Source organism: Oryx dammah, unplaced genomic scaffold (assembly GCF_014754425.2).
Source record: "Oryx dammah isolate SB20612 unplaced genomic scaffold, SCBI_Odam_1.1 HiC_scaffold_16, whole genome shotgun sequence".
In the NCBI taxonomy this organism is placed as follows: Eukaryota; Metazoa; Chordata; class Mammalia; order Artiodactyla; family Bovidae; genus Oryx; species Oryx dammah.
The window spans coordinates 27890701-27901832 of NW_024070200.1; the positions used below are offsets into that span (position 1 = coordinate 27890701).

Sequence of the window (11132 nt, forward strand, 5' to 3'; positions counted from 1 at the left end):
GAACTGTGAGAAATATCTGGAAAATGGGAATTCAGTAGAGAAACAGAATTGTAGGACAAATGATGTTTAATGTTATTAGCCCCCATTGTCCTTCAAATGATGACTGGATAAATAAAATGAAGTGTATCCACACACTGGAATATTGTTTGGTAGTAAAAGGAAATGGAGCACTGATACATGCTGCAACACAGGTAAACCTTGAAAACATGCTAAGTGAAAGAAGGCAGTCAGAAAGGGCCGTTTGTATAAAATGTCTGGAATAGGCAAATTTATAGAAACAAAATATGTAGTGGTTGCCTAGGGCTGCAGAGAGGCAGAAAGGAAAATTGAGGGGAAATAGCTAACAAGTGATGAAGATGCCCTAAAATTGATATGGTGATCACTGTGCAGCTTGGTGAATATATTAAAAATCATTGAATTGACACTTTAAACTGGTGAGTTTTATGGCGTGGGAGTTATATCTCACTCAGTAAAGCTGTTTATTTAAAAGTGGATGTTCCTTTTCTAGAAAATTGGAGAAATACAGGAAAGTATTAGAAGGTAGCATATAAGTATCCCATAACTCCACAACTTAGAGATGGCCGCTGTGTACACATTGGTTTATCTTATGACCTTTATGTGTAGTTTTTGTACTTAATTATGTAGTTATCCTTATATACAGAAGCATTTCTTTTAAACTTCTTTTAGCTAATTTTTGTTTTGTTTCTTTTGTTACAGAGCCAAATGTTCTAGCTGGCACTTTAATTGCTCATACAGATGCTGTCTGGGGTCTTGCTTATAGTGGCATAAAAAATCAATTACTGTCTTGTTCAGCAGATGGCACTGTTAGATTATGGAGTCCACAAGAAAAATTGCCATGTGTTTGCACTTACAATGGAGACAAAGGTAAGTAAATTTTGCCTCTTTGAAAAGTATCTTTTTCTGTTTTTTTTAATTTAGAGGATAAAAAGAACAAAGTAGTTTCACTACTTCCTGACTGCTCAAGAGATACTGAAAGAATTTTACAAATCTATGATAATCTTTTTATTCCTAGTCATATTTTTATAAACAAGAAAGATGCTTTGCAGGGATATCCTGTAGCTCAATGCCTTTTTTAAAAAAATATTTATTTTTGGATGCACTGAGTCTTCATGGCTGTGTGTGGGCTTTCTCTTGAGCTGCAGCAAGCAGGGGCTACTGTAGTTGCGCTGCTAGGGCTTCTCACTGTAGCGGCTTCTCTTGTTTCAGAGCACAGGCTCTAGGACACATAGGCTTCAACAGCTGTGGGGCTTGGGTTTAACCCCAAGAATTGTGGGATTTTCCCAGATCAGGGATTGAACCCATGTCCCCGGTATTAGTGGGTGGATTCTTAACCCTGGACCACCAGGGATGCTTTGCAAGTATATCCTGTAGCTCAGTAGTTTTTTGACCTTTTTCAGGACATGTCCTATTTAAAAAATAGAACTATTTGTATCTAATAATAAAGTAGGCAAATGAGGCTACTCATAGGAACAGCAGAAGGCCCTCCAGCAACTCCAGGTAGATACTCACAAAGACAGAAAGGCTCATGGTCTCAGGTAAACCTGTAAACTACATATGAGCACACTGGTTGAGAAGTCTAGCTATAATCATTGAAATAGCACCGTTAAATGGAAGGTGCAAACTGAGTTAGTTACAGGCTTGATTTCAAATCTTTTCCTGTCAAAGAAGGATTTAATATACCTCGTGACAACATTTATGTGCATCTGTTTATATTATTTGTATATTGGCATCATTTTCCAAGTTATTTTAAAAAATCATACCTTTTACTATAAATAATTGTTTTTGTTTTAAAACATTTTAGATGAACATTTGAACATTTATGCTTGATTTTGTTGAATATCTAGGATACTTCAGTGATTCTACTAATTTTTTAATTTACCTAAGCTTTTGAGGTGAAAATTCATTTAGGTAATTTGTTTCTTGCTTACTCCAGAATTCACATAATTGTGCATTGATCTGGACAGTTGAATTTATTAACATGTTAAAGAGAGAAATTGATGCTTGATCTACTTAAGAGTATTACTGCATCAGTGAATTCCAGAGTCCAAAGCTTCATTTTCACAGATCCAAAAATATTATTTGCATTTGCTACTTGAAGCTAACCAGTGTCAGACAGGTGAACAGTCTTCCAAGGTAGTGGTGTACAAATGCTATTTTATCATTTTACAGTCAGAAATATAATGGCAGGACTTCCCTGGCAGTCCGGTGGTTAAATCGTAGCCTTTCAGTGTCAGGGGTGCAGGTTTGATCCCTAGTCAGGGACCTAAGATCCCACATGGCTTGTGGCAAAAAAAAAAAAACACATAAAAAACAACAGAAGCAATATTGTAACAAATTCAATAAAAGAATTATTAAATGATCCACATAAAAAAAAGTAAAAAAAATTGCAGGTAGGCCAGTAAACTCACCTAGGATTTTTGTCTCTTAGAAGAAAATGCATAGACCAATAGCTTTTGTCTGTCTGTCTTTCCTTAAGTGTTCCCTAGATGTATTTTTCTTACAGTGTTACAAAAACTTCTAATAAATGAGAATAAGTTACCTATTATATCTCACCATCCTAACACAGTTGCTTTTTCATTGTTAACATTATTTCAAGAATACGCAAATTCCTTTTTCTTTTTAGAAAAGCAGAGATTTCTAAATTATTGTTTACCCTTTATCTCTTTGGGCTCCTTTCAGAGCATGGAATACCTACATCAGTTGACTTTATAGGCTGTGATCCAGCTCATATGGTGACCTCTTTCAACACTGGTAGTACAGTAATTTATGATTTAGAAACATCACAGTCATTGGTGATGCTTTCATCACAGATGGATTCTGGTAAGTTTTCTGGTAAGGTTGAAACCTTAAAAGGGATTATTTTACAGAGGATAACCTTTTACTTTTTATATTTTGACTTTGAATTTAGAATGAAAAAAAAGAATAACTTTCAGTGTGTACTTACTTACTTTATTTCTGCTATTTCCTCAAATTATGTTTAAAAACTTGGATAAGTATGTGGGGACAGGTAAGTGAGTAGAGCAAATGTAAAAGTAAAAGAAAACAAGTGAAATAATTTTAGGTTTTTGATGAAAACACGTGGAAGTGGAGAAATATATAATGAACCTGTCTTCCAGCTCCAGTAGTTCTGTGTAAATGGCCAAGGTTGTAAGTATAGAATGTGATATATGTATATTTCCCTTGCATTTTTTTTAACTGAAGAAATTGGGTTGAGTTTCCCATAGTTTGAATTTTACCAGTTGCATCCTTGTGGTATCATTTAATGTGCTCCTCCTGTTCATTTCCTGTAAATTGTTTGTAGATCTAGAGGCTTATTCAAATTCAGGGTCAAAATTCTATTTGTCTTCTTTTTAAAGTTTTTTAGTGTTTTTGGCAAGACTATTTCATAATAATTTGTGAATTTTTATCAGAAGTAAATATTCTTTGGTCTGTCTTTCTCTTAGTTTCTAATCATTGCTTGGATCCATTAATTCATTAACTGACCAAAAATATTTTTTTTTTTGCTCTTTGTTTTATTTTATTTTTACTTTACAATACTGTATTGGTTTTGCCATACATTGACATGAATCTGCCACAGGTGTACATGAGTTCCCAATCCTGAACGCCCCTCCCACCACCCTCCCCATATCATCTCTCTGGGTCATCCCAGTGCACCAGCCCCAAGCATCCTTATCCTGTATCGAACCTAGACTGGCGATTCATCTCTTACATGATAGTATACATGTTTCAATGCCATTCTCCCAAATCATCCCACCCTCTCCCTCTCCCACAGAATCAAAAGTCTGTTCTATACATCTGTGTGTCTCTTCCTGTCTCGCATACAGAGTTATCATTACCATCTTTCTAAATTCCATATATATGTGTTAGTATACTGTATTGGTGTTATTCTTTCTGGCTTACTTCACTCTGTATAATTGGCTCCAGTTTCATCCACCTAATTTTATCATTTCTTTTACACATATTAGCTAGATTGCTTCTATAAGAAGGGACAACCCTCATCAGTAATTTGGTTACCTGGAGTTAGTAATTATAAAGGAAAGGCAAGATAAATGATTACTTCCCACTCCTCCCCTTTATTTACTAGTTTTTAAAATGATGAAGTGATTCCCTAGTATCCTCCAAAGGTGACCAGTGAAGTGAGTCTTTGGGGTGGTGTTTTTTGTATCATTATAATCTTTCTTGGAATAAGTGCATTTTATGTATTTCAGTCTGTTACATATTATCTTTATTGCTACTCAGATTATTTCATCTTTGGCCCATGGGAGCTTATTCAGGTTGGCTCCTAAGTCTCCCCTTTTGACATAACCCTATTAGTTGTTGATGCTTTTCTTTCTGGTATGACAAGATGTTTTAGGTTCATCTTGTTCATTTTTGCACCCCAGATCTGAAATGGGCCATTTCTCTAAGGAGCCATGGTTTCTTTTAGTGGAAAATGACATTTAGAGACTGCAGGATAGGTGCTCTGCTATTGATCGAGTCAGTCCTCATGGCTTTCATGGCTCTTGAGTTGGCCATTGGTTTAGACTTTTTCAGTAGACAGAACTGAAGAGTACATTTTTAGTAAAGAAAAAGACTGATAAATTTTATTCAGATGCTTCCAATAATGATTCAGATTTATCTCATTGGTTTTATATTTTTATCTTAACAGTATCAAAACTCTTGATTCTCTGCAAAATGATCATGATTTCTCATTTATCTAACAGTACAGATAAAGTCATCTCAGAATAATAATTGCAATTCCACCAAAAAGAATTTCGTTACTAATAGAGGGTATATTCTACTAGATACAGACAATCTAATTACTGTGCTTTTAAAAGTCACTTGTGCTTATAATACCGATTAACTATACAGTTAAGTTCATTTGTTTAGTTTTACTTCTGATTTTTCATGATTGATCTTTTAAAAGTCACTTTATAATTATAAAAAAATATCTAAATGGTTCTGTGATCAAATCTAAAAAAACAAATTATATGCAGTGTCTTTTTTCAATCCTAGTTTCTTCCTCTAACATAGATTATTTTTTTCAATGTGTTTAAGTTCAGTGAAGAGTTCTTGTATACGTATAGAATGATCAATTTACTTAGTCTAATAAATGCTGACAGTTTTCCCATTAGTTTTGATCTCTCTTTTCTCCCTCATCACTAATCTGAACAAAAATTAAGAACTTGGTAGTAAAGAAAAGGTCTCATTCCTAAGAACATCAATTCCAGTTCTTTGGTATTTTTGGTCATTGTGGGAGGGATAGGGTTTGTTCTTGCAAACACCTAATTATCACTTATGAATTTTTTTCCTTCATTATTTGACTCTTAATTCTTTAATGGACTATTTATTAAAAGCAATGATTTGTGGATTTGGGATAATTTAAAAATTCTAAACCACCCTATATTGACAGTCTGCATTAAAATACTTCCAGTTTTTTTTTTCTAAACTTGAGCATAATGCTATCCATCAGCATTATAAGACATACTAGCTTATATATTTTTTGAGAAATTGTGTCTTTAGAATCTTAGTTTTATTTCTCATATTTTTTGTTTTATATATAAAAGCTTTAGTTTTTAGTGATTATTACGTTTTGGTGAGACTGCAAAGGCCATCATTTAACTTCTAATTGAAGTTTTTGTTTCTTTTTTATTTGAAATATAGTTAATGGACAATATTAAACTAGGTATACTATGTAATGTTTCTCATTGAAATATTATTGACCATATTCCTTATGCTGTATATTATATTTCCTTGGCTTATTTATTGTGTGACTGGAGGTTTGTACCTCTTAGTCTTCTTCACCTCTTGCCCTGCTGCTCGCTCCCCTTCTGTCTGGCAACTACCTATGTGTTTCCTGTGTCTGTGAATCTGGTTTGGTTTGGTTTTGTTTGTATTTTTTTCTTTAGATTCCACATTACATTGAAGGTTTGAATTTTGGTGTGTTTTCCTCCTTTGTTTTTTAGGTTTACAATCCAGTAATCACATTAACAGAGTAGTAAGTCATCCCACACTTCCTGTTACAATAACTGCTCATGAAGATAGACACATCAAATTTTTTGACAATAAAACGGGTAAGTAGGTTATCTTATTTTCTGTATTGACTTCCTAGCTTGAAAATTACCAAGTTAATCTGTTCTTAACTCAGATTTTTGCTTTAGTTAATGTAGCACACTTATAATGTTTGTTAATTTTTACCCTTGTTAGCGCTAGTTGCTCAGTCATGTCTGACTCTTTGCAACCCCATGGACTGTACCTACCAGGTTCCTCTGTTCATGGAATTCTCTAGGCAAGAATACTGGAGTGGGTTGTTATTTCCTTCTCCAGAGGATCTTCCTGACCCAGGGATCAAAGCCCGGTCTCCTACATTGCAGGCAGGAGATTCTTTACTATCTGGGCCACCAAGGAAGCCCAAAATATCTTGCTTATCTATTGTGATTTCTTCATGTGATGACAGTTACAAAACCTTCTGTTTGAAATTTTTATCTTTATACTCTGTTGTGAATTAGTATAACATAGAAGATCAGTTTCTAGTTTGGGCATTTTAAATATGTTCTTAAAATTATCAGTGGATGAAATGATATAGTGGCAGTTGTTGATTGTCATCTTTCCTGTACTTTTTGGTTGTAAGGAAACATACCAGTTATATAGAAATCATAAATTTTAATTTGGCCATAGAATGGTTTGTTTAAGGATATCTGTATCATTTGTCGTTATCCAAAATACTTTGTAAAGTACTGTTTGCTCTCTTTCGGGAAAAGTCTGATAGCAAAGAGAGGCTTCTTTGATAAGCTAAAACAATTAGAGAAGTATTGAAAGACTTCCAAATAAAAAACTAAAGTGTTAATTGAAACATTAATGCAGGACAACAAATTATCAAGCAAGACAACAAATCAGAACTACAGATTTTTCTTTGTAGCTTACATAGGACATGGTTGTAATTTTTAGTCTGACTTTTAGATAAATATCTTTCTTCAAATAACGCTTTTCTTGGACAGATTCCTGAACTCAGTAGAACAAGTTGAGAAGAGAAGGGAGACTCTTAGGTCTATATGTTGCATAGGAAAGAAGATTCATATTCATGTGAATGTCTCAATTTAACACTGTATCAAATCAATTCTTTAAACATTTTTATGAAGTTTAAAGATCTTCCTTTGCTGCAAGAGCAGAGAGATAATTTATTTTACTACATTTCTAAAAAGATTCTTTGTATTAATTATTGAAAGTTTACATTTGTAAAGGTTCAGGAATTTTAGTAGTTATAATAAAAGGAAAAAGTGATTCTTTAGAGCTTTTTGTCTGGCAGAAATCAGAAATAAGGTGCCTGTAGACTTTTAGATTGTTTACAAATTCTACCAATTAATTCTCTGTGTTAACTAGCTAGTACCTTATCTGTAATGCGAAGATAATTAAAGCACTAGGCTCTAAACAATGGAAATTTTCACTCTCATTTTCTCTCTGTCGTACACAGAGATACACATATATGCAACCCTTGAGTGTAACTGTAAACTGAGTTCATATGTATTCTTTTTAACGAAATTCGTCTTGAAAACTGGCAATTCATTTAAATATGATACAGTCAAATATCCCTATAATTGGTGTTGATGGTTAGCTAGGTTTTTAATAGGATACTGTTCTATCAAATGAATAGTAATTTATTAGATTTCTTAACTGAAACATAGAAATTGCTTGTGTGAATGGACTCAGTGAGTATTTAGATTTTAACAATAAAAGTACATTTAGTATTTTGCACTGCACTGGCTACTATCATGCATAAGTTATTTCTGCTTTCTGAGGTCTTATTGTCACCTGGGGAAAATAGTGTGAGTGCATAGGCACTCGAACATACACATGCTCATGCATAATGCAGTAAGATAAAGGAGGCGTCATAGAGCGAAGGTTTGAGTTTTTCCTTGCAAGAATGATAAGGTTTTTGTTTGTTTTTAAGTGAAGAAGTTAGTAGGAAATTCCAGATTAGGGTATATTTTGAGTAGAAGCACAGAAGTGGGAATTTGGGCTGGAAACAGAAGTTTCTTAGAGGTAAAGCCAAAGAGGTAAGTAAGTTTGGAGAAGGAAAGCAGAAACTACTGAGCCGGATTTTTCAGAGCCAAGCTAAGAATAATGGATTTTTGTTTACACTATGCACTGTGAAAACCACTTGAATATTTGACCAGGGATTTGCAATATTGGTTTAGAAAGATACTCACACTGTATGGTAGATCCTTGACTACAGAGGATTTAGAAGTTTCAGTTTATACTGTTTGTTTCAGAGAGATCTTCAGGGCTGGTGATTTTTGAAATTTTGGTAGAGACACAAATTTGAATTGCATATGCTGTGACCAAGACTTAGCTAATGGGTGAACCTGCGAGGAATGCGGAGGAATGCGGGGGAGTTGGAGGAAGAGGGTTCTGAATAGGTTATGACCTCATTCATTCAGCAAAACTTAGGAGTATCTGCCATATCCTCAGCACATTTCTTGATCGTTGGTGAATAAAACAAAATGTCCTGTCCTCTTGAATCTTACAGACAAGTGGTACATTGCTTTCTGTAAGTGAGATATGGGTATCAGTCAGTTTTTTAATTTCATAGATTGTACAAGTCAAAGGGCTTAAGGTGCTGGGGAAGAGAGAATCAGTGCCTGCATGTGTCCTTTTTTTCCTAAGTTATAGGAAGAAAGAATCTTGGTCTGGGAAGAGAGATGGTAGCAGAGCCGTGGAGCAAAGGTGAATTCGGTTAAATCTGAGAAGCTGCGTATATATGCTGGTGAAGGAAGGGGCAGAAACTGACTTCTGTGGTCACTAGTGGAAACCCAACATCCAGCTTGATTCAGAATTGCACCTCCTTATAATTGGTCCAGTCTGAAGGGTCACTCACATTTTGAAGTGACTTCAGGCTATGTAGAGGAGGGTTAACTCTAAATTGACTTAACATGTCATAGTTAGGGATGAAAGAATTCTTTGGTTTAAGACATGATAAACATAGGAGATGTACAGTCATTCTCACAACAGAAGTCAGAACTAGATCTGTGAGTTAAGAGTCACCATCACAGAATTAATGTTTTAAGGGAAGCTAATGATACTTCATAGTTATCCCCCTAATGTTTTGAGATTATTGGGCTGGAGGCCAGCTCTTCATACTCTGAGGTTTGTTTTTTTTTTTTTTTTTAATATTGAGAAGAATAGAGTCTAGAACCAGTAGATGAATTATGTTGGACTAATAGTATGTTGTGATGTTTCCCAGGTGGCGCTAAGGGTAAAGAACCCACCTGACTATGCAGGAGATGAAAGTGACACGGGTTCGCTCCCTGGGTCAGGAAGATCCCCTGGAGTAGGAAATGGCAACCCACTCCAGTATCCTTGCCTGGAGAATCCCATGGACAGAGGAGCCTGGTGGGCTGCTCTCCATAGGGTCGCAAAGAGTTGGACACAGCCGAAGCAACTTAGCACAATAGTATGTTGAATGATTTTTCTGTTTCTCAGGATAGTAGAGAGAAATTGTTATGGTTACTCTGTTAATATAGATGAAAAACAGAGAAATGTGGCCTAAATGATGAGAGACTAATTTTGTCTTTAATTGATAAGCATTTAGTATTGCCAGAAAGTCACAGACTTTTTATGTTCTTCAGAGTAACTTTTTGCACATTTGATTATGTTGTGGGTTTGTGTTCAGGTCAGTGACCGAAGCCCCATGGCAGATAACAAAAGTAGGTCTGTTTCATGTTTCAGTGTTGAACGTTTCAGGGGACAAGCAGCTGAAATGACTGTAAACAGAATTCTGGAGAAATACCTCCATCTCCCATTAGGAGAAGCCCATGCATTTGAGTAATACTCACTCATTGCTGAATGAAAGGAGAGGAAGTTTTTGTAACTTTTTATTTTATGTTGGAGAATAGCCAGTTAACAGTGTTGGGATAGTTTCAGCAAAGGGAGTCAGCCATATGTGTACATGTATCCATTCTCCAAAAGGGAGGAAATTTTTAAAGATATCAGTATTTGCCATTTTATTGTTTTTTGAGTGAATCAACTTAAATCGCCTTTCAACCGTCAGAAGTATATGTTGCCAGTGCAGAGGCTGATGCCCTTGCCCCAAAGTATGCAGCACAATTTATATTCACAACTTGTTTTTAAATTTCAACTCAGTATTGAATCTGTTTGCTTGCCAAGAATTCAGTGAAGTTAAATTACATTTTCTAGAATAGTGCTTTTGTTACTATCTGGGGAAATCCAGAGTAATTTCTCTGATGTCCTCCCACCCTTCTCCCCTTTCTTGCTTCTTATATATAAGATGATTGACATTTCAAAAGATAAATGGTGCTATCAGAATCTTTAGATAGTAATGTATTCTCTGGTGATTTAACATTAACTCTGTATATAAAACAATCTCTTAAATAAAGCATCTCTTAATGAGAAAGACTCTGTTTTCACTCTTAGTTCCCCTTTATATGACCTTAAGCTTTTAATACAGCTCTACAGTCATTGTTTTCCACTATCAAATACCATCAGTTTCATGTTACACAGATGTCTTTTGAAGTAATTGGAAAAGTTCTGCATTAGAATTAAAATTCTCTTTAGAATATTATTGTAGTGGAGGAACTAAATGACAGAAGGCAGACCCAAAAAGCCACATATTATTGTAGGGTTTCATTTGTATGAAGCATTCAGAATAGGCCAGTCCATAGAGAAAAGAGATTAGTGTTTACGAGGACTTGGAAGGAGGAATGGGGAGTGACTGTTTAATGGGTACAGGGTTTCCTTTTGCAGAGATGAAAATGTTCTGAACTAGATAATGGCGATGATTGTACATCATGATGAAAGTTCTAAAAGCCACTGAACTGTACCCTCTCAGATGTTTAAAATGGTATATTATATGTTGTTTATTGTTGCTGAGATTGTTTTATGTTGATATTGTATTATGGTTTCTGATTGCCCAAGTTAGTAACTATTTGAAAACTTAATCTTCTCTGTTATGTTTTATTTAGGTAAAATGATCCATTCTATGGTAGCTCATTTGGATGCTGTTACAAGCCTAGCAGTAGATCCTAATGGAATCTATTTGATGTCTGGAAGTAAGTTTGAACTTCCTGTTCTGCCCACAGATTTTATAATAGAATTATTACTCAGTAACATTTTTT

At 34.8% G+C, this 11132-nt stretch overlaps 1 protein-coding gene across 4 annotated transcripts in view; it reads left to right on the forward strand.

The window, feature by feature from the left end:
• STRN3 (striatin 3) overlaps positions 1 to 11132 on the forward strand; it is a 104947-nt gene that overhangs the window by 91553 nt on the left and 2262 nt on the right. For all 4 annotated transcript variants that reach the window (XM_040257170.1, XM_040257172.1, XM_040257171.1 and 1 more), the window contains 4 exons: positions 718 to 885; positions 2701 to 2841; positions 5967 to 6074; positions 10980 to 11066. In XM_040257170.1, the coding sequence (XP_040113104.1) occupies positions 718 to 885; positions 2701 to 2841; positions 5967 to 6074; positions 10980 to 11066 (504 nt within the window). The remainder of the gene's footprint in view (positions 1 to 717; positions 886 to 2700; positions 2842 to 5966; positions 6075 to 10979; positions 11067 to 11132) is intronic.